This window comes from Diadema setosum, chromosome 22 (genome assembly GCF_964275005.1).
Source record: "Diadema setosum chromosome 22, eeDiaSeto1, whole genome shotgun sequence".
NCBI lineage: Eukaryota > Metazoa > Echinodermata > Echinoidea > Diadematoida > Diadematidae > Diadema > Diadema setosum.
This window is the reverse complement of record NC_092706.1, coordinates 12187560-12212852: the sequence shown is the minus strand read 5'-3', so window position 1 is coordinate 12212852 and position 25293 is coordinate 12187560. Positions and strand designations below refer to the sequence as shown.

Sequence of the window (25293 nt, the reverse complement as noted above, 5' to 3'; positions counted from 1 at the left end):
TTGACTCGATTTGACTTTTTTTTGGGGGGGGGGGTATACGAAAGGAAATCTCTTTTGCGAGCTTCCAGTATGCACCAAGACCTCACTCTTTTTATGGCATGACCTCAGGCTTGAATTTGTCTAATTCTTCCCCAAAATAGGCCTATATCCTCTCGTTTTGTGAGGACGAGAGACAGACTCTGACTTCTTATATAGTCTTCTGTAATCTGACAGGCTCAATTCCTTTCAGACTTTCGAAGAATACAGGGTGTAAATAGTTCAATTCACCTGACTGAAATATCATTTTGGCCATGTTGACCACCGTTTGTGAGTGAAAGCTGAAATATGTTCGAAGTTGTCAGACAGTGTTGTGACCATTCATTCGCTCAGCCTCCAACCCTTTCAACAATACGATTTGCCAGAGAAGATTCAAATGTCTTCAAAAGAAGGTGATGTCTTCTTAGGATCTCATTTCATATAGGATGTTAGCATGTTTATGTATCTATGTTATACGTGTGCTTTGTATGTATGTAAATGTATCGATGTAAACCGGGTATGCATGCAAACAAAACAAATTTCCAGAAACGGACAATAAAATCGAATTGAATTGAATTGAATTGAATGTTAGGATATAGCAACTCTTGCTGGAGTGACAACTTCCCATAGCTACAGCCAATCAGGAAACTGGAGTCTTGTCGTTACCATGACAGATGCAATTCCAGCAAGAGTTGCTATGCTTAAAACCCATCTGTTTAATTAGTTGTGATTTTTTTCCCTACAGGCGCGCACACACAGTCAGTTATCAATTATTAATTGCACTGTATCATATGTACTTTTTTTCTTCTTCTTCTTTTGTGATTGTAATTTTGGTTTTGCATTGTCCTAAATTCTTTTTTAGTCTTTTTGTGCGCTTAGAAACACCAGTATAAAGCGCCTTATAAATGCAATTATTATTATCATCATCATTATTATTATGCTATTATATCGACTTTTAAAAAATAAGATAAAATGGGGCCCTGGTCAATTCTAGATAATGAATAATTATAGAAAATGTTCTCTAAAATCCATTATGGTTCCGAACGCAAATAAGATGTCTAACAGTAAATAATGATTTCCTGTATGAATATTAGGGACAAACATATGCATTTTGGCCATTTTTTTTTTTAAAATCATCATTGTGTCTCTGTTCTCCTCTTCCAGTAGAGTCCATTGTGGGTGAGATACTTAACAAAAGTGAAATGCGCTATATAAAAACCAGCTATTATCATTATCATTATTATCGGCATGCAGTCTTGTTCACCTTATGCAGGGACTTCATATCACATAATCAAATTGCTTAAGTTCAATTCGTAAAGACCATCTCAAAGAAAGACGAACCGTGGCTAGAAGTGCCTCGAGAGAGAAATAGCCAAAGAAGAAATACGGCGAGGTAAATAATGACAGAATAAGAAAGAAGGAGGGAGACAAATCTAACTGTGTTTTCTTACACACGTCCCACGCTGTGGGCCCATACGATATGCTTCGGCGCCAAAACAAAAAAGGCACTTGTATTGTTATTTGCCTGTTCTGAGTGTATTATTGTATGCACATGCGATCGTGCCTTAAAATGGACTGTTATTTCACGGCGGCGCCCACACTCTCTCACACACAGAAGGGTAAAGCGCACCGAAGGGTTCGAACGAGCGGGGACAATCTGGCGGGATGGCGACGGAGATTTCGTACCGGTTAGCGGCTTGGGACTACGTGGCCATCGTAGTGTATTTTGTGCTTGTGCTTCTCGTTGGTCTATACGTAAGTTTCAATAAAAGTGGGTCCATTGCCAATCATTCAGATTTCTGCCAATTAATTCATAACGATGTACGAAAGTTGTCAAGCTCGATAACATGCCTTACTATACTGACCTTCGCGCGACTGTCAATACACATTCACGTTGTGGGTGTACACCTATCAAACAAAAACAGGCCTACGTTTAGCGTGCAAGTTTCGTAGACCCATATTCTTTGGCGAAGCAATCTTCTTGCTTGCGGTTGACGATCATTTTGTTTGTCGTAAAGTTAGTTATGACCTTCTGCGATTTCATTAACTTGCAAACCGTCCATCTCTAGTGAACAAGTGTTCAGCAATACCTGGAATTGGAGACCATGACATTGTGTCTGTTGAATCATCCATCATTGTCAACAGACGTAAACCTGTCCGACGGAAAATCTTTCTGTGGAATCGAATGGACGTGGCAGGCATGAAAGCGGACTGCTTATCTTTTCAGGCAACTTTTAAATCACGCTTTGATTCTGCAAGCCCTGTCCAAGCAATGTGGGAAGACATAAAGTCCAACCTTTCAAATATCCTTGACAGAAATGTTCCTACCAAGATGACTTCAACAAGGTTTAATCAACCATGGATCAACACTACCGTACGACGACTATCCAGGCGAAAGAAGCGTAGCTACATCAAGGCTCGAGGTAGTGGACACCCAAAAGACAAAGAAAGATACCAAACCCTGAAGAAACAGTCACAGGCGGCATGCAAAAAGGCCTATAATGAATATCTTACTGACATCATCAGTCCTCAATCAACTGGCAACCCAAAACGCTTCTGGCAGTTTATAAACAGCAAACGCTGCGACTCCAGTGGGACTGCTTCCCTGAGATCATCGAGTGGATCCATGCACCTCGATGGCCTCCACAAGGCCAACATTCTCAACCAACAGTTTTCATCTGTCTTCAATAAGGATGAGGACACATCAACAATCCCAGACAAGGGTAGGAGTCCATTCCCGTCCATGGAAAGGATAAGCGTCTCTCCTGCCGGAGTCCTCAAACTACTCTCCGGACTTGACTCCCATAAAGCTTCAGGACCGGACGAGATTCCAACTAGACTTCTAAAAGAACTAGCCCAGGAGTTAACACCAGTCTTTACTTTCTTCTTCCAAGTATCGGTCGATCAAGGTGAGATCCCTTCTGACTGGAAAGAAGCAAATGTCTCCCCAGTCTTCAAGTCTGGTGACCGGCATGACCCGTCAAACTATCGCCCGATCTCCCTAACATCTGTAACCTGCAAAATGCTTGAACATATTATCCATAGCAACATCATGGACCATCTTGACACACACAACATCCTATCCGATGCACAGCATGGTTTTCGAAAGAAGAGATCCTGCATCTCACAGCTTCTTCTCGCAGTCGAAGACCTGGCCAAAGGTATAGATGACAGACAGCAGATCGATGTCATATTACTAGACTTTTCTAAGGCATTCGACAAGGTCCCACATGCCAGATTACTATACAAACTAGAGTATTATGGCATCAGGGGAAAGCTCCATGACTGGCTGTCAGATTTTCTTCACAACAGAACCCAAAGAGTAATACTTGAAGGCTCAACTTCAGACGTCAAGAATGTAACCTCGGGTGTTCCACAGGGTAGTGTTATAGGGCCTTTGTTGTTTTTGCTTTTTATCAATGACCTGCCTGAGTACCTGTCCAGCAGCTGCACTGTTCGGATGTTTGCTGACGACTGTATGGTCTACAGGACAATCAAGTCAGAAGCAGACACCCACAAACTGCAGCATGATTTAGACACTCTGCAACGTTGGGAAAATGACTGGCTGATGGAAATCAATCCAAGCAAGTGCCAGACACTCCGTATCACCAACAAGCGGAAACCTATCATTGAGACATACACCATCCATGGGCAATCACTGGCAGACAGTAATACAGCAAAGTACCTTGGCATCCACATACATAAAAACCTGAGCTGGAATCATCATATCAGTCAAATTACAAAGAAAGCAAACTCCACCAGTGCTTTCCTTCAAAGAAATATCCACCCATGCCCAAGAAAAATCAAAGTCCTCTGCTACCTGACCCTCCTACGACCCATTATGGAATATGCCAGCATAATATGGGATCCTTACACACAGTGCAACATCAGCAGGCTTGAAATGGTCCAACGCCGCTACACTCGCTTTGTGTTCCAAGACTACCGACGCGCAAGCAGTGTAACAGACATGATGGCTAAACTGGGATGGCCCACACTCCAAGAACGAAGAGCCCAAGCCAAAGTGTACATGATTTACTCCATCCTGAACTCACGTGTAGATATTCCACCTGACTTCCTACCTGCACCTATAAATACCCGCCGGGGACACTCACAAACACTGTATATTCCATATGCTCGCACTCTGACATACCAAAAAAGTTTCATACCAGATGCAACACGACTCTGGAACAGTCTACCTGATCAGCTCATAAGATGTACCTCCCCACTTACATTTAAGGAGGAGGTGCAAAATCTCCAGCTCCGTTAGACAGTGGGAGTGTTTTTAGCTGCACACTTTTTTCTAGCACTGTACATAGCCCACATGAATTTTATCTGGAGCACTGCCACTGTAAACTGCCTGCACTGCACACCCAACCAGTACGCTGATACACCTCATGGTGGACTGTACTATACTAGAAGAAGAAGAAGAAGAAGAAGAAGAAGAAGAAGAAACTTGTTGTTATCACTTCTAGCGACAGACACTCCAGACCTGCTGTAACCCCTTCATGAAGCCTCCATTGTTATGATTATCCCACCAGTAATTTTAACAAAATGGGGCCTACGTGTTATACGAAACTCATGTTATCATTTGGGCCTATTTATACCCTACTTTTCCAACATGCAATATTTTTAGTAAAATTGCAATCACCCACCACCACTACCACCACCACTCTAACTACTGCCACCACTACTATAGACTGTTACTACTGCTACTATACTACCGCCATTGCACAGCTTCTGATTATACTACCTGTATATGACTACAACGGCTTCTGCTATATTCTCCAGTTGACCTACATATCACTACTTCTTCTCCTCCTCCTCCTCCTCCTATACTACTACTACTACTACTACTACTACTTCTACTACTTCTACTACTACTACTACTACTACTACTACTACTACTACTACTACTACTAATAATAATAATAATAATAATAATAATAATAATATACGGGTGTTGTTCATTATTCCGAAGGTTCATTATTCCGAAGGTTCGTTATTCCGAAGGGTCGTTAATCCGAAACACACAAATTCCCTATACCTAGAGGTTCGTTAATACGAAAATGAAAAAAAGGGTTCGTTAATCCGAACATTTCATTGTGGCGTTGTTCCGAAGGTTCGTTATTCCGAAGATTCGTTAATCCGAAAATGAAATTCGGAACAATGAACCTTCGGAATAACGAATCTTCGTAGTAAAAAGCCTTCGGAATAACGAACCTTCGGAATAAGGAGCTGTAACCCTATTATACTACATACTACTACTACTACTACTACTACTACTACTACTACTACTACTACTACTACTACTACTACTACTACTACTACTTTACTACTACTACTACTACTACTACTACTATTACAACTACTACTATATAGGCCTATATACCGCTGCAACCATTACTGCGAATACCATATAATCGCTTGGTAACACAACCTCTATACTGCGATGCGACGTACTTTACGACAATGACTACTTTTAGATCCACTTTTTCTACTTTTACGATTCGTGTATGCTATACTACCTCCTGATGCTAACGCTACGCAATATGCTGGCACCACATTATGACAACTGTCTTTGTCCTCACAATTTCGATGTGGTTATAGATAACATTGTCGAGACAGACGCATGATGGTTACTTACAAATTTTATTCTTTAAACCTCTCCCAATTTCGTGGAACAATCTATGTTGAGGTGACACTTGATAATATAAGAGGAATACGGGAGATACTGCCATCAGCGAGACTCAAAGTGTTCTAAATGAGATTTTTTTTTCTGTCCCTTTCAGTCACTATGCAGGTCGAATCGGGGGACAGTGAGTGGCTATTTTCTCGCCGGGAGATTCATGACATGGCTTCCGGTAAGTCCATGAAGTAAAAAAAAAAAATAAATGGAACTGTAGAATATCTTGTCAGTTGTCGATGTTGTTATTGTTGTCTCTATGGAGGAGGTTACCGATCTCTTGATAGGATAAAACTGGTTTAATTTACGGCAGTTATAGCAGTGATATATTACTACAATTACTATTCCTTTCTTTAGTTATGACTAAGTGATGTCTAGATAATATTTCATTATACGGCAATTGGAGCAAGAAAGGGGTTAGAGAGAGAGAGAGAGAGAGAGAGAAAGAGACCTAAATATGAAAACGTTGTCCTGTTTTGCACTCCTCGGAGTTTCGCTGCCCAGCGAGCAGAAAATTGCAAGTTTAAATTGAAGGGATTGCAATTTCTTTTCACAACCTTTCAGATACAGTAATATGTTTGACTCTTCATAAAACGTTCAGGAAAACTACCATTTTGTCTAACTAGAATTTGTTGGTATTATCTCCATCGGGTGTGCTTATGTATGCATTTTTTTTTTCTCCTGGATGTACTCTTTGACAGTATATCCAACGTTGAATGAAGTGAAGTGGATTAATATTCATTTCATTTCATTCATCGCTCAATATGAGCAGGAGTCATTTCATTCATCGCTCAATATGAGCAGGAGTCATTTCATTCATCGCTCAATATGAGCAGGAGTCATTTCATTCATCGCTCAATATGAGCAGGACCTTATAGTATAGGACACGACGAGTTGGTGTACACTTTGCACTGTGTTACTCTCTTGCCAAATATTATGACCGTATAATAGTATAAACTGCTACGCATATCACGCCACCTTTGGTGAAATCATCCAGATAAGAGGATAAACAGGAGGAGATGAGAAAGGAGGATGCAGAGAATGAATAAAGAATGAGATGGAGTAGGAGGGATGAAGATGAAGAGGACAAAATAAGAATGATAAAGGAAAGGAATATAATAGGAAATGAAGACGAAGAGACTATTACACAAGAAAATTATCGTAACGAAGGAATGTACGAAGAAGAAGACGTACGGGAGAAGGTAGAAATTAAAGAAGACAAAGAAGAAAATGACGAATGTAGTCGAGACTCACAGTTATTTTTCTTCATGATTCAGACATGATTTCGTCCATCCAGGTCGGCGCCTCGCTCTTTGCCAGCAACATCGGGAGCGAACACTTCGTCGGTCTGGCTGGATCGGGGGCAGCGGCTGGAATCGGTGTAGCAGCATTTGAATTCAACGTGAGTGTAATTATCATGGCAACAAAATCCAAAATATGGAGCACCTGATTTGAATTGCTTTGGTCTGATTTTTTAATCTGATTTGATTTGATATGTTATGATTTGACTTGATTTGATTTGACCTAAATAGGCTAACTATAAAAACTGCGAGATGAACTGATACTAACGTTATGTTGTAAACTGTCATACTAATCAAATACTCAAATAATTTCCACTGAAATCATCATCATTAGTCCTATCACTCTCGCTGCTAGTGACTGAATATGTTCTTGTGGTAATAATTAATGTGTATTATTGCTATCAGACTTTGTACCCTGCGGTCATGATTACGCGTTCCGTGGCAACTATACTTTACACTAACATGGCTAAAGAAGTTGGCCGGTGTATAAAGTAGGAACATAGTTGCAAGCGATTTCTGTTCAGTGTCGAAAGCGGACAATGGAACTACGGTGTACCATGAACTATATTACTCGCAACAGTTCTCACACGTACATACTATACACAAGCACGTGTAAGACAGCAATCAAAATTTTAAGACTGTCGTATAAATATCCCAACGAATACATTATATAATGATATCAATAACATGATACACTTTGATCAAATTCTTTTTAGGGGGGGGTGGGGGAGGAGGTGATATCTCCATTCGAAATGTTACCCACAAAATTAGATAATTCAGAGTTGTAACGCTTTAATTCTCCAGTCCAACAACAATATAAACAAACGCCTGCATACACAAGCACTGTGACAATCGTTCAGTTACCCACTGCTGTGAATACATGAAAAACACAAATTGTAGGCCTGTCATCGGTACTTTCGTGTTGTTGTTGTTTAAAGAAACACATAGATATATTGTTCAGAGGTCGACTGCTGTGAATATGCATGAAACGGACATTTTGTATAATCATAACCTTACTTTACAGTGTGATTGTTGTTTAAAATAACATATATATATATATATATATATATATATATATATATATATGTTGTATAGAGGCATACTGCTGTGAAAACACGAAACACATTTTGTATAATCATTGTTACTTTACAATGTCATTGTTGTTTGAAATAACATCAAGAGATATTGTTTAAGGCTTACTGCTGTGAATATATGAAACACACATTATTGTGCCATTATCACTTTACAGTATTGTTGCTGTTGTTTGAAATAACATAATAGAGAGATATTATTTGTTCACTGGACCACTGCTGTGATTACATCACGAAAACACATACTTTGTGTAATCATTCTTACTTTGCAGGGTCGTTGCTGTTTGATAACAACATCGAGAGATATTGTTCAGAGGTCCCCTGCTGTGAATAACATGAAACGCACACTTTGTGTCATTACAACTTTACAGTATTGTTGTTGTTTAAAATGAAAATATTGAGATATTAGGGAAATGACCTCTTTGCGTTGTAAATAAAAGTGCGGATGAGAAAAAAAAAAAGATGGAGAAGTATAAACGTGAGCAACACAATGAGCACACGCCTTCCTTTGTCAACAATGGATTATAATAGAGTGAGGTAAATACCTTTCCTTTTTAATTCTCTGTATGCGCGCGAACAGGGCTACGCCCCTTTCTCGCGACCTGAATTCAAAGTGCAGCGTGACACACAGGGTCATTTTGCCTGTAACACAGCTCTCGAAGGATCTCGATCTACCAAACATTATCGTTTTGATTACTACGTTGTTGACTAACCATATATCGTGGACTTCAGATATATGTCTGCGGAAACGACGATGATAAAAACTGCCATACAAATACCTTGTCATCATAAAATAAGTTCATTGAGCGGACTAGTTGCAAGAGATTTTTCACACTCAAGGGTTCAAAAAAACAAAACAAAACAAATAGCAACAATGAAAACAAAATATAAACATGCAAGAAGAAATCTTCGAACATTTTTTTCTTTCATTTATTTTTCTTTGTTTCATATAGTCTCCTTTTAGCGACAGACATACAATTAAAGTATATGCCCTGTTATTGCACAACTTCATGATGCTATGTAGGCATATTATCATGCTTGTTTGTTTGTTTGTTTTTTTAGTTTCAAGTTATTTCACTTCAGTACACATTCTATCAGTTTTTACTCTAAAAATTGTCTTTACTTCATTGGTACTGGTAACTAAAACTGGGACGGCCGTCGTTGCCCTCAATGACAAAACGCCCTCAAATATTTCAAGGGTTTAAATAAGACCACCTTAAAGGGATGGTGTAGTTTTGGTTGAGCTGAGATTCAGGTTAAACTTTTTTTTTCTTAGGAGCCACTTATATAACATATTCAATGCGTACATTAAGATGAATTAGAAGATTTTTTGTTTTAATGAAAATCGGTTTTGAAATGACTGAGATATCTAAAAACAAACAGGTCCATAAAAGGTGGGACCCACCTTTTATCACGACCACTTTGTTTTACTTTGTTTTTCAATTTGATCTCAGTCATTTCAAAACCGATTTTCACCAAATAAACTTTTCATTTCTCTTAGATTGTATAACCTTTGATATTTCATATATATGTGGTTTGTAATTAGCATGCAAAACGTCAAAACCTAGGTCCACATCAACCAAAACTATATCATCCCTTTAAGCGTCTAGTGTCAGTCATTGTTTGGGTACGAAAGTACGGGTGCTGTTCGTTATTCCGAAGGTTCGCTATTCCGAAGGTTCGTTATTCCGAAGGGTCGTTAATCCGAAACACGCAAATTCCCTATACCTAGAGGTTCGTTAATCCGAAAATGAAAAGGGCTTCGTTAATCCGAAAATTTGTGGCGTTATTCCGAAGGTTCGTTACTCCGAAGATTGGTTAATCCGAAAATGAAATTCGGAACAATGAACCTTCGGAATAACGAATCTTAGGAATAAAGAGCCTTCGGAATAACGAACCTTCGGAATAACGAGCTGTAACCCGAAAGTACAATCCCTAATATGGTTACGATCTTTAAGTTGTTGAATATATAGGAAGCTTTGATGCAGAAAGACTCCATGTAATATATGACACATGACCGGCGCCAGGTTTTCAAAAAACGTGTGTGTGTGTGTGTGCGTGTGTGTGTTTACGTGTGTGTGTGGGGGGGGGGGTGGGCACATTTCTGGTACCACTTTAGGGTTTCTTCAGCCGACAAGCAAAAAAAAAAAAAAAAAAAAAAAAAGCCTCACCCTCCCAGCACAACCAAAAAACAAGCCCCGGCCCGCCGCCCTCCACCCCCCCCCCCCCGGCCCTGTGACATATGATCGGCAATATAGTCATTATTTCGTGGATCCAAATCTGCCTGGCAACCTACATGTATGTAATCTTTTGACTGCAATGCATTTGCAGAGTCATCGTCCTCAATTATTGTTACCTCGCAGTAACAATTCATGTAGTAGATACGCAATGGTATGCTGTTTATGTTACTACCCCTCCTGCAGAAACAATGTAGTACAATGTTCTCATGAAATTGTATGTTGGTAGTGTGTTTGTTTTTGTTTGTTAGTGATATATTCATCTTTTGTTTAAATTACAGGCATGCCTTCTTCTGCAACTTCTCGGCTGGATCTTCCTACCCGTCTACATTGCCAGCGGGGTGAGAAAGCTTAGCTCAGAAATACATCAAAGTAGAGATCGGTTTCGAAGTGATGTGTTTGTTTGTTTGTTTGGTTTTTTTTTTTTCAAAGAGATGCACAGTTTGATTAGATTTCTTTTTTCAGATTCAGATTCTTTTTTCAGCGTATCTTCCTATGAATATTAAAAGCGCAGAAAGATTATAATGCAGAAGTGTAATGGTGATTTAAAGGAAAAAGGTCGAAACTATCATTATAGTGACATACCTTGCTCATGAAAAAGAATTATTTAATCACTGTCTTGTGATGTCAAAGTCAATGTAATTCCACATTTTCGAAGTGACTTTAAAAGAGAGAGTAAATCAAACGAACACAATAGTGGAGGTTTCATTGGACATTGTTATGGAAGTTATATTTTCACTTTAAAATGGTAGAGTTGAATCGCAACCACATACCGTTAGTTCAGATAGCGATGGCATCAAAAACTCAAAATTCTCCCACTGTTTCGTGCTAAAAAGGTCATGAGAATGATATAAGGTTAGTTGTACATTTCCTCCTGAACAATGAAACACATAAAGTGGGATATTAACTAAAAGCGGTCAGTCATGTCGGCTGTATATTCAATCAACTTTGTATTGTCGTTTTGCAAATCGTAATGCAAACTTTCTTGTCACTGCTGACAGGTCTCCACTCTCCCGGAATACATGTCCAAGCGATTTGGGGGACAGCGAATCCGCGTCTACCTGGCCATCCTGTCGCTCATCCTCTATATCTTTACAAAAATATCGGTAAACAATTTTCTGTTTGAATGGGTTAAACAGAAGGTGAAAGGTCACTCAACGGATATGTTGTGAGATTTCACCAATGTGTAGAAGGATTCCCTTTGGAAACTCTCTTTTTTTTCGACAGAGATAGCAACAAAACCGAAGATTAGTGAAAAGCTCTTACAAAGTAGAACCTCTAACAACAATCACGAACATTTAACTTTAGTCATCAGCTTATCTGTCATGGCTTTCTCCGGGCACCCCGAATGACCTTTGACACTCATATTTTGTTTTTGTTTTTTGCTTTTTTTTTTGGTTGATTTTTTCGCTTGACATGTGCAATAATCTTACAAAACAATTATTTTCGAAAGCCAGTTCCCTTTATATTTCTCCACTGAACGTATATCATGGATATCGCCGTATATGAAGGATATCGCCGTATTCCATAACCTCTATAAGAAGGTTGACAAAGTATATAGGTTGATTTGCTAAGGTACTTAGTGGAAGACCAAAGTAGTGCATTTGAAAAGTAAACCAACGTCGGCCCAAGGTCTTATTTACGTGACAAATCTATTACATTTGTTTTTAATGAAAGAGCCAGAATGCTGAAGAAAGAAAAGTAGAAGCTTCTCGTGAATACAGCACCGCGCTTAGTTTACAATGGTGAAGTGGTGATAATAAGATTCCCTTGCGTGCAACATCATACGGCCATGTATTTTGATCAATCCGTTTCACCAATTAGATTACAGTGACCCTCTATTTCTCCATATTGTTTCCGGAATCGAACATTGCTTTGACACACGCTGGATATATACTACTCGCAAAATTTAGCCACAAGATTGCGTAACGGATGTACTTGCGCATCATTGTAATAGAACTGCGCCATCACCACGTACCCCCCCCCCCTCCCCACTTCCCGCGTTTGTTTTTTTTTTGTTTTTTTTCACGGTGTTGTTTTCATCTTTTGCTGAAATTTTGGAATGTTTCGAGTTCTATGTTTGTTGTACGTGACTGAAAGGAACAAGACAGTGAAAGACCTTTGCCAATACAACACCAACAAGAGTAAACAGTACTGTTTGTATACACATGCAGAATTAAGATCCAAGAATAACGCAGGTCGGTTTGAGCAGACGACAATGAGAGCCTCTCAGTCTGTCGCCATGGATACCAGTGACCTTTAAAGACATGTTTGGTAAAAGTGTACGTCCCTATATGTCATCTCGATTTGTAGGCGTGTTTCTTTGTGTCATTGCGTGTGAGTTTGTCAAGATGGTGAAGAAAAAATGCCAGTGTTTATTAACATTGTAGAGGTTCAAATGGGAAAAAAAAAGAGAGAACTTTTGTAACTATGCTGTGTAATGATGTTCAAATTGATGAAAACCAGTAACACTAAAACACCGACAAATTTTGAGAATAATACTGTCAATATCAGAGACATCTAGCTGTGAACACACATTGCCTCGAGAATGAAAGAATTCCGTCACTGTTACCACTGTTTGTGGGAATTTTTCAGAATCATTATTTTTTGAAACAGCTTCATTTTCACGTAAGGCCAGAGACGAAGGGTCACAGCTGTTCAGATTTTCCAAACCGGAAACATTTGAATATATGGCGCCTTCAAGAGAGTAAATCTCTTACCAGAATTTTAGGTGGACTCTGAGGCGATTGACTAATTTCGATACCTTGTCCTACGTCGAGTATAGGTTTGATCAATAAACGTATGAAATGCACGATCTGAACGAGCTGTTCATAGGTTGATTTCATGTTTACACTTTCGAAAAGTTTGGAATTGTTGGGTCAGTGGGATTTGGAGACTTTAACTGAGGAGCAAAGTCTGAAGAAAAATGAGAACCCGAACTGTAAACATGATGCAACAAATAATTAAACCCTACACTTAGTTGGACGGTGAAAAGAATTCCAGATTCTTTACGGCAACACTTCGCAGAGACTGTTTACACTCACTCTGCTTGTCGCCAAAGAAACTGATACCGATCACAGAAATGTGGGTTTCTTCCTTTTTTTTTCTCCCCTAATGTTCATAGTGTTCGGCTTACATGTGTTTTTGATTTGTTTGTATGTGTGTGTGTATGTGTGTGTGTGTGCGTAAGGATGTGAGTTTGGAATTTCTTCCAAGGTTTTTCATTTGATGGTTGATATTAACATTAGATCACCCAATAATTTGTAAAGATCAAGGCTGTTATCATATATATATATATATATATATATATATATATATATATATATATATATATATATATATATATCATATATATATATATATATATATATATATAATTATATACATATATATAATTATTGTTATTATTATTTTTGTCATCACTATTATTATCATTATCATCACTATTTACAACAGTGATATGAATAGTGGAAGTATAGCGCGAGAAACAATAGTAGTAGTTGTAATTGTTGACTGTGCGCAGAATAAACTCATTATGATTACGTCACTATACATTTTTCCAGACAGAGATGTTTTCGCTGATAAATGAAATCAAGCAAACTAAATGCAGATTAATATGTAAGTGACGTCACAGTCACATGACTAAGATATCCTTGCTGGGGAATACAGTGCGTCTCTGTCGTGTTGAATTAAATCCTTGCATTTAAGCTTAAATCACTTCTTAAATCTTAAGTCTTAAATCACTCAGTGTAGAAATTTCCTTGAATTTTGTCTAAACTTGATAAAATATATTATATATATCATCACAAACTGCTTCATTATACTCCGTGCATTTCGGTGATTGTTCCCTTTATGAATCGATGTCTGTTAGTTGTAACAGATGACATAAACAGTATTGTTTTATTTGCTCCATTTTGACTCGTATACAGGTGGATTTATATTCGGGGGCTCTCTTCATCCAACAAGCCCTGCATTGGAATATATACCTCTCGATTATACTCCTACTGGCCCTGACGGCAGTATGCACCGTGACAGGTGAGTAGAACTTAATAATATCATCCCTTCGTGACACGCAATCATAATTACTGTTCTTGCAATGACAGTGACGAAGCATAAATGATAACATTAAAAGCATTATTTACCATTTGCAGATGAAATAAAAACCCAGCTTTAGGGCTTCAAAATAGTTCTAAAATGTGAGTGAGGGATAAAAATAACCAATGTAAAAATTTAATCAGGATAATCAATGTTAAGTATTGTTGAATATACAAAATGTAAACAATAGCTTTAATAAAAGTGTTTCTAGACTAAACCGTCTACAGTTATAGTTTATTGAGAAAAATAGTGATATCTCCTTGTATTTTAGGTTTTATTGCAAAATGTTTTATATGTTTTGTGATACAACTGCCCTACACAATCATATACATCAAATGTGATAACTCGAACATTTTTAAAATCACTGATACCAATCAGCCAGTGATAAACTATACCTTTGGATGTATGTGCTGGTAGATACATGACATGGTAGAAAATCATCGGGAGGAAACAAAGCCTGTTTACCTTTGCATGAATGATCTACTTCTTAAATGGGGCGATTTTGTAACATGAAAAAAAAAGAAGAAATGATCATGAAAGACTCTTCATGTTCAAGAGGAAATCTCATTGAGACTAATGAGTTTTTTCTGATCCGAATTCTAATCGCATTGGTCAAATGCAAGAGATGACATGTAATTTGCTCCCTTAACAGAAGAGTAATCACCGTCTTTTTTTTTCTTTTTTCTTGGGCGGCTTCATCAGAGCTTGAGGAAACATAAGTGTTACCCCCATCTGCGAAGCATCAAGACCAAATCAGTTGAACAAGTCTATTTTCTCCGCACCATCAAAAACAGAAAAAATGGATAAATGAGATGAATATTTCGGCCAAACAAAGAAGACATTCTGAACATCCTTCTGGGTGCTCTGACAGTTGTGCCCCCCCCCCCCCCCCAAAAAAAAAAAAAAAAAAAAATGCTGCATGCCAATGACTGGCTGACAGCGAATACAAAAATCATGTTCGTGAGCAAACCCATCGTATTACAAGTATCCGCAATTACATATTTCCCCTTCGCCCCTCCCCTTTTTCCCACCCCCTTTCCCGTCCCCTCCCCCCCCCCCCCCCCATATACCCACACAACTTCCTGTCACGTTCCTCAGTGCATTAGAAAGAGTAATGCATCGCTCACTAGATGAAACATTTTCGCTGTCAATTTTTGTATTTTTTTTTAGCATTTTCACCATCATTGATCATCATGATATCATGGTCTCGTTTTATCCAGGATATAGCTTGTTGAAGAAACTGCCACTGCTGAGAGGGCCTTACCATCAATGCTAAACTATCTGTGCAAAGTACCCAATTATGCACCCGGGCTGAGAGGGGCATTTTGGGTGAAAAGGGGAGTAGGCACTTGGCGGGATTCGAACTCGGGACCCCCTGTCGAAGTACCAAGTTAGCCCCCACATCTCCATTTTGAGAATTATTGTTGTAGGCGCGGTCTATGTGATGAGATTAGCCATCATTTTGTTAACTTATTTCTGTAGCCTTTGCCTTTTACATTATACGGTTTCCTTTATCTACTTAACATAACATACAATAAATAGTATCATACAATAGTAACAATTTCGTTTGCTGTTGTTTCTCCTTCATATTTCAGGTGGTCTTGCGGCCGTGATCTATACGGACACCCTGCAGTTTTTCATTATGATTATCGGGGCCTTTATACTCATGGTGATGAGTAAGTATTATCAACTTCCTCCAAGGAAGTTACATTTTTGCCGACAATTTGTTGATTATTATGATTATGATTATGATTATGATTATGATGACGATGATGATGATTATTGTTATTATTATTATTATTATTATTATCATTATTATTATTATTATTATAACTTGGCCTTTCAATATGAAATACAAACAGAAAAATAATTTTGCATGATATAAATATTGTGGTGATTCCAGGTGCATACCGCTGGTTGCCATGGAGGGGAGATTGTTGTTTCCATATTACTCGAAACTGATTTCTATAAAATTTTCAGGGTGGGTCTGTTTAGGTAAGATGGACAAGTGAATTAACTTTTGGTGATGATCCGGATCATGATTCGGATCAAATTAGGCATTTTTGAAGATGAGTGCTGCATTGTTCTTTTACAGGCATTAATGTGGCCTCATAGTGGAAGTTTTGCTTTCTCGGAATGCTTTTTGGTTTGCTTTTTTAGTTTATTTTCAATTCCGTTCAAAAGGTGTTTAAAATGAGCATATAGCACAAGGAAATATTATTACAGCCGTTCTCTTTTCAAGTCATACCGAAGCTATGAACTTAGTTTCGTTTGTACGTCATGTTTGGGCGTTGTCGTGTATGAATACCATACCTGCCATCTATTCTACAACGATATACGATCTTCGAGATACTTTCATCTATTGTCTATACCTCTCCAACCATACCAAAAAAAAAAAAAGTTTATGTTTTTGTTTCTTCATATTAATATGTGATTGTGAAGGAGAAGGGGTAAGTTAATTTTACGTATCATTGTGGGTTCAGGGGCGATAGCGCCCCTCCCCCACCCCAAAATTAATAACTTTCTTAGGGATGTATTTTTTCTTTTATATAGTTCTTTCTGGGGGCCGGTGGGTTTGCTATCAGACAAAAGGTATACAGTGGGCTCCCAATATAACGAATTCCTCGGAACCGGCAGCTTTCTTTCGTTATATCGAAATTTCGTTATAAGCGAACAAATAAACAATAAAAATACATAGAGCGGATATAACGTTGCGGCCTGAATTTTTACTTCGTTGTGACCGGAATCTCGTTATAACGGGAGTGCACTGCATGTATTTCTTTACTATTTTAAATCCAAAGTGTGTGGATTCATGAGGAATGTGTGTGTGTGTGTGTGTGTGTGTGTGTGTGTGTGTGTGTGTGTGTGTGGCGGGGGGGGGGCAACTATCAGTCCTCTGTTTTCGGACCCATTCAAGATTATTATTTTCTGATTACATTCCAACCAATTAATATACTAAAGTACGTGATACCGATTACTTTGTTTCATCATGTCTTGTCTCTTTTCCAAAAACAGGTTTCGTACAAGTAGGCGGCTACCAGGAGCTCCAGGTGAAATACATGAACGCAATACCGAACACAACTCTCTACAATCCGAATACGACGTGCGGATATCCGCGAGCAGATTCTTTCAAAATGCTCAGACATCCGACCAATTCGGATATGCCATGGGCCGGATTTCTGCTCGGTCAGACGCCAGCCTCCATCTGGTACTGGTGTACGGATCAGGTGAGTTGTTTTGGTAGGGTGCGGTTATCCGCTGCTACGTGGCAACAGGCTAGTTACTACAGAAGGAGAAATACCTGTGAAACACTGTGCATATTGCACCATGTCAACACAAGATTTAAGTAGGGCTCAGCAGTCTTCATCAACTATGAGAATACAATCTGCCATTCTTTGCGGATTCATGTGATCGCCATTGCTAAATTATACTCATTGTCGATAATACTTCTGCTTTACTTATAGGTCTACAAGAACGGGGGGTGGGGGTGGGAGATTTCATTATTCTATATACTAGTATTTCAAGGAGACATAATGATGAATTAAGTAACATGTTTGTCAGTGTGATTACGGTCTATGGATCATCAGGTATAGTGCATGCATACCTTTTTAGGCAAGTTCCTTTCTACCAACTTGAAAACTTGCCTTAGGCTTGCCAGACATAGCAACGACTGATCTTTACATGTAGACTGATTCCTGGTAGTGATGTAATCAGCTGGGACAGCTGGATAGATTGTTGCTTTATATACGTTTTCTCGGGGGGGGGGGGGAGGGTAATCCGTATAACTTTGCAAACTCCAGTAGATCGCCTCTTGACTGATCCATTGATTAGGTTGTCGAGGAAAAGGGGTCATCCCACGAGCACGACACCCACGAGTCATAGGACTCACGAGTCATAGGACTCACGAGCTCGACATCAGAAAAAGGTCCATGAGTCGTGCAGCCCACGAGTCATAAAAACAAGTATATAGGGCATACACATTTGTCTCTACCATTAAAGGATCCTTATACTGAATAACTCGTTAGGTACACTCGGGGGGGGGGGGGGAAACCCATCTAAATTGGAAGGACCATATTGAAGATAGGATAGGGGACTGTTACTTAACCCGTTAGTAGGTCTACGTGAAAAAAAAAATGTATAGTGCCTGTTTACATTACATTTTGAATATCTTCGTATATCGGTCCACCATCTGTTTGCTTTAACATTTACTAGATGATGGTCCAGCGAGCTCTGGCGGCTAAGAGTCTGTCTCACGCTCAAGGAGGGTGTCTCCTCGCTGGCTACATCAAATTCCTACCAATGTTCCTCATGGTGCTCCCCGGGATGATCAGCAGGATTATGTTTCCAGGTTAGTGTTGCAGTTTTGATAAAATAATGATGACGATGATGATGATAATGATGATAATGATGATAACAATAATAATAATAATAATAATAATAATAATAATAATAATAATAATAATAATAATAAATAATAATAATAATAATAATAATAATAATAAGAAGAAGAAGAAGAAGAAGAAGAAGAAGAAGAAGAAGCAGAAGAAGAAGAAGCAGAATTATTATTATTATTACTATTATTATTATTATTATTATTATGGCAATAAGAATCATCACAAAAATATAATGGCAATCATAATGATAAAAAAGTGATATAAAAATCTTGCTCATCATCTTCACTTCTTGTATACCGCAAAATATTATCCTCAAGGCGTCAGGAAACATGATATAGGAATAATATGAGAAGTGGGGTAAAACTTACCACACGAGTGTGAATACTACAAAATGAGAAAAATTGTGTTACTGGGGCACGTTTGAATAAATGTCCAAGCATTTCGACACTAGTCTAAGGCATATTGTTTCTTTAGTGAGATGCAGCTGACTTAGAAGAACATCAGAACTACAGAAAGAATACCTACCCCAGTCATTAAAGAAGTCGATGGTATCAGCGGTCCGCTCTTTATAAACTTTTCATCAGCCACAAGTTGAAAATAAAATCTTTTTTTCTGGACCTATGATTGATTAATGATTAATTTCGTAGACGTAGTGTGACGTATAATATCTACAATCCATTTTAAAAGAATAAATCTTTGTCATCATCGATTCTAGTATCATTTGGCTTTAACACTCAATTTGGTAAAACTTTTTTTTTTTTATGGGGGAGGCATGCACAATTACAATTCAGTCCCTTTGCTGAGTATAAGGGAAAATAGTAAATTAATTAGAGCACATGACAACATCCTTGGTATGTCCACGCATTCTTTCTTGGTCATTTATTCCCTTGACCAAGGTGTAATTTTGGGTAATGTTTTCTCCCCTCTACAGATGAGATAGGATGCGCCACGGCCGAGACTTGCATGAAGGCGTGTGGTAGCACGACAGGGTGCTCGAATATCGCCTACCCCAGGCTGGTCATGGCGGTTCTGCCCGTAGGTAAGTGGGCATACATAGGCCTACATACTCGTACGTTGTGATTTTTTATAGCGCCTTTTCCAAATTGTAAAAGAAAGACACACACACACGCACACACACACAAAATCATTTTATTCGTAAAGTACAGTATATCAGACATGATATAGATTTAAACGACAAAAATTACAGAGCGAAATGTTGTATAACCTCACTGAAATAAGGTCCATTGCTCTACAGTGTTTCTCGTTATGGGTTAATTTCCTGGGGGGGGGGGGGGGTGTAGGGGTGGATGGGAGGGGGAGGGGACCAATCTTCCCTTCCCTCCTACCCTGACTATGATTATATATAATATCTATATATACATGGATGTGTGTGTGTGTGTGTTTGCGTGCGAGTGTGCGTGTGTGTGTATGTATGTGTGCGTGTGTGTGTAGTTGTGTGTCTGTGTACGTGTGTGCGCTGCACTGTTTGGAGTGTAATTCAAGTACTAGTACTGTATCTTTACGTGATTGTGATAACTTTCTGCTTCGCTCCTCCCGTATAGGTCTCCGCGGGGTGATGTTGGCCGTCATGCTGGCCGCGCTGATGAGCGACCTGACGTCCATCTTCAATTCGACCAGCACCCTCTTCACCATCGACGTCTGGACCTACTTCCGGAGGCGACTCAGCAACAAGGAGCCCGGCGTCAAAGAACTCATGGTCGTGGGAAGGTAGAGGCCGCATCGGAGACGATTACGATCACCTTGACGACAACCATTTCGTCCATGCATATTCGATTGTCAATGAGTGTTGTATACAAGCAAAATTTAGACGACCAGCCACTTCGAACATGTCAAAGACAAACTACGCAAAAACAATCAAGCAATACCTCTGGGTCGATCCCAATTTTAGGAGACTCTTGTATGAATTCAGTATACAGTGTACGTCTTCTTGTCTAGCTGCTCATCTTTACCATGCTCCGTATCTAAGATCATCACCAGTGTCCTTACCTGCATCAGCATGAGTACAGTAATTATCATAAATGATAGTATTACACAACAGGAGTTTTATACACGGAATTGGTTCAAGATGACAGCTGGTACACAAGAACGGTGAAAAGCAAAACACAGCAATCGACCTCTATTACAAACCAATCACTGCCAATTTTGATATTGTCGAGATGCTGTGCTATTGTTGTAGTTCTTCAGTGCAAATCTACAGCTTGATTGAGCAGGTGGTATTTACAAAGGTCATTACACTTTTCGATCACAGGGTCATTGTCCTGACTCACACATCAATTTTGACATTCAAATTCATTAAATTCTTCCGTCGAGATGCTTTCATTGACACCGATTGACAAATTGCCCTGCATCGACGTAAATAAGCACTGAATTGATCAGTGTTTTAGTAGTAGCCATGATAAAAAATCATGGGCGTACATACTCGAGCGGGATTCGAACCCACGACCTCCTGATCACCGGACAGGCGTCATCTCCACTAGACCACCGACCTTTCGCCCGACAGCAAGTGTTGGTTCAGCTCCTTTATATAGCATGCAGCGGGTACTGTGTAATTATTCAAATTCATGAAATTCTTCCGTCGATTATGAATTTGAATAATTACGCAGTACCCGCTGCATGCTATAAGGGCAATTTGTCAATCAGTTGCAATTTTGATATTGTTGCAATGCTATCGTTATAGTTCATAATATTGTCACATTATAACTACAGTGCTAATCTACAGCTTAATATTATTGAGCAGGAGGTATTTACAGAGGTCATCACACTTTTTGATCACAGGGTCATTGTCCTGATTCTGGTCGGTATCTCCATCGTGTGGATTCCGGTTATCCAACAGCTGCAGGGCGGGCAGCTCTTCATTTACATCCAGGAGATATCCGCCTACTTGGCACCGCCCATTGCAGCCACTTACCTCGTGGCCATCCTCTGGTCACGTGGAAACGAGCAGGTATGAATCATTTTGGTCTCCTAATCCACATAGCGAATGCATTATGGATTGTCGGTATGTCTGGTTTGTTCTTATTTTGACCTAATAGCGCGATTCTATTCACAAAATACACTGGTAGAAAAGTTGAACAAAAAGGAAAAACAAAATGTCAGCTTGACAATACATGATAACTCATTCCTTTTCAAAATTCATTTCTAAGGGTGAAACCATGGTCATGATAACTGCCTTTAAGAATTTCAGAGAGCAGACCTCCTTCCTCTTCTTCTTATGAAAAAAAAAATCCAAGTGAAACAACTTTCATGCATTACACAATTTTTCTCTTACATTGTGCCCTTAGTATAGGATCAAGGTGCATATATCTATAATAGCAAAACAAAAATACACTGTTTTAGACTTGATTAGTCAGACTTGATCCTTGCGCAGAACTATCATGATTACACCGTAAGTCGAAAAATGTTGTGACTCGTGGGTCAATTTGGATTAAAAAGTGCCGTATGATACATCATTTTATATTAATGACTTTTGTGAAGTGCTTTGTGATTATGTTCAATTTGAAATGCAAGTCAACTTTATGTGCAGGTTGAATTGAATGAATAGAGAACTCAGATAAACAGTACAATTTAACACAACATTTACTGATGATGAGCCAATTATATCAAGCTGCATTTGTGATTGTTTTATGCATCTGTTCCCGCCATTGGTCTCCCTTGAAATATTGTGCTATGATGAGTATAGGGCTGCTTTTGGGCTCTCTGCGCTGGCTTTTTCGTGGGCGGCATCCGGATGATTCTCGACTTCGTCTACCGCGGACCGCCCTGCTGGGAGGAGCCGAGATACCGTCCAGCCATCGTCGCCAACATGCACTACATGTACTTCGCCCTATTCCTCTTCTGGTTCACCGTGATCGTCAACGTGATCGTAAGCCTGGTGACGGAGCCACAACATCCCCAACGGGTAACTCATTGAATGCGCGTCCTTTATTCATTATGAGCGATTGATTGGTTGGTTGATTGATTGATTGATTGATTCATTCATTCCTTCATTCCTTCATTCATTCATTCATTCATCCATTGATTCATTCATTTATTGATTCATCCATTTATGCATTCATTCATTCATTCATTCATTCATTCATTCACTCATTCATTCATTCATCTGCCATCCATTCATTCATTCATTCATTCATTCATGCATTCATTCATGCATTAATTCGTTCATTCATTCATTCATTCATTCATTCATCCATTCATTCTATTTATTTTGTAAGTCAGGAAAATATTTTTCCTTGCAGACATCTCAACTGGCAGAATCGATGTTGATGATGACCTTGACTGCTAGTGTTAATATAATGATTAATTTTTATTTACAATCATCAGAATAATGGAAATAACAAGAAAAACAAGAACTATAATAATGATAACGATAATAGTCCCTGTCAGTACGGATATCTTGTTAATGTCTTTATCATAATATAATTCAAGAAATCTTTATTTTCAGTCAAAGAATTGATATTATATCATTAAAAGATGATAGTAACACAAAAAGTCCATGTTGATGATAACGATTATCGTCATCTTAATAATGATCATGTTTTCTCGTCATCCCATGACACATTGAAGAAGATAAAAGAAATACGTAAACACCATTTCAATGGTTGCTCATATAATTTGTAGTACATTTACTTATGATTTTCTTGATTGACTGTTTTGGTGGGCGTGGCAGCTAATTCGGACGGTGTGGTGGACCCGTTTCAGCCAAGCGGAGCGGGAGGATGATAAGAAAGTGACTGAAGAAGACGTTGCCAATGCTCGGAAGAAGTTCGAGTTAGAAGGTAAGCAGAAAATACTGTGCATAATCAAATCTTATTGAGTTGAATCTTTACAGGGGAATCCCCCCCCCCCCCAAAAAAAAAAAAAAAAAAAAAAAATTTAATAAATAAATAAATAAAATAAAAATAATAATAATAAATTACTTGAGCAAATTCATGAATGAAGAAAGAATGAGTCCGGAGCACGCATCCGCGAAGTTTTAGGAAAATCAGACAATCCGCTAAAAAGTTGTGATTTTTTCAATGTTATGGTTAAATCCGTGTGTCTGATCCGTCGTTGTGTAACGATTTTACATGAAAACAATATAAAGAGAATTCCACAAAATGTCATTTCTAATGAAAATAGGCCTATACATTTCCTCGACTTATAACTGACCCGTATAAGGGTATCCAAGCATACGTAAGTACGTATGTAAGCCCTCCTTGGCGCATCACATTATAGGTCCTGTTTACCTTTGGGAACAGTGATTTAAAAAGTTGTCAAGATGTGACATATGTGTAGGTCTGTTGTACCACAAAACATCCTATCATATAAAATTTTCGCGATAAAGCCTAAAATATAGGGAGATATCTATATCTTTCTCAATAAACCGTAACTGCAGACGGTTTTGTCTGGAAATATTTTTATTACTGTATAACTATTGTTCACATTTTGTATATTTAACAATACTTAAATTAATTTTACTGATTCAAATTTTTACAGTGGTTGTTTCTATCCGTAATTCACATTTTAGAACTGATTTAAAGCACTAAATCTGGGTTTTTGTTTCATCTGCAAAATAATGGTAAATTATGTTTTTAACATATTAATATCAATACGCCTATTCGAATTTTTTTTCTTTGCTTGATTCAATGGTGTTGTCTTATACAGAAGAAAGGACTGAGACACGAACAAAATGGCGCCGGGCCTATGATTGGTTCTGTGGTTATGATGACACGGCCAAGGGTCAACTGGCTCTCAGAGAGCAGGAGGAGAGACTGAAGAAGATCACGTCGCTCAAACAGGATCCTCGCGCCAAATTCTTCCTCAACGTCAACCTCGTGCTCATCATCGGTTTCGCGACCTTCATGTATGCCTTCTTCTCGGTGTGATGGGGTGGTCGAGTCGGTGCGCCAAGTAAGGCACAAGACAGAAGGTGACATTCGATATCAGTGCATGTATGTTGATACTTTGCTTCATTTTTCATGAGCAGAATGATAAGCAGCATTCGTGATTACTGGCGTTTTTGCACAATCAATGCTTTTGGCTGATTATTTTCAAGAAGTGTGTTTCTATTTTTTTTTTTTTTGTGGCTACAATAATTTGTTGTGTATATGCATATGAAGAGGTTTTACCTAATCAGGCGTATATGAAAGAAATAGTATCTTTTCTCATTATATTTTCTTCTATATGTGACTATACTTTTGATGAGTGTGTACGCATGTAGTTTACATGAAGTAATATCTGTTGTAAGAAATTGTCCACGTCATCTTATCTGAAAACTCTCAAACTGGCGCTTCAAGTTTTATCTTGTATATACATTGTGATTATTAAAGTTCATGCGGGTTCAAACTTCCACAGAGTCTACGCACAAACCTATACAATCGGATAGTCTCAACGATTAGTCGCTCTGGTTTTAGTATCAACAGCGCGTCTTGTTAAGTATCTAAAATTTTAGAGAATAAAAGGAAAACTGCAATATAT

The 25293-nt window shown here is 38.6% G+C and overlaps 1 protein-coding gene across 1 annotated transcript; it reads left to right on the top strand.

Annotated features, from left to right (window-relative positions):
* Nucleotides 1–1680: 1680 nt before the first annotated feature.
* On the top strand, nucleotides 1681–24701 carry LOC140245140 (sodium/myo-inositol cotransporter-like). The gene is made up of 15 exons (XM_072324739.1): nucleotides 1681–1770; nucleotides 5805–5876; nucleotides 6996–7100; nucleotides 10609–10668; nucleotides 11329–11433; nucleotides 14257–14362; nucleotides 16018–16098; nucleotides 17438–17649; nucleotides 18635–18770; nucleotides 19748–19855; nucleotides 20379–20544; nucleotides 21613–21781; nucleotides 22517–22735; nucleotides 23504–23612; nucleotides 24481–24701. The coding sequence occupies exons 1-15, from the start codon at nucleotides 1681–1683 to the stop codon at nucleotides 24699–24701; spliced, it is 1959 nt and encodes a 652-aa protein (XP_072180840.1).
* The last annotated feature ends 592 nt before the right edge of the window (nucleotides 24702–25293 follow it).

Coding starts and splice junctions, on each gene's coding strand:
- LOC140245140 (XM_072324739.1), top strand. CDS start 1,681: ATGGCGACGGAGATTTCGTACCGGTTAGCGGCTTGGGACTACGTGGCC. Junction 1,771..5,804: donor TGCTTCTCGTTGGTCTATAC/GTAAGTTTCAAT, acceptor TGTCCCTTTCAG/TCACTATGCAGGTCGAATCG. Junction 11,434..14,256: donor ATATCTTTACAAAAATATCG/GTAAACAATTTT, acceptor ACTCGTATACAG/GTGGATTTATATTCGGGGGC.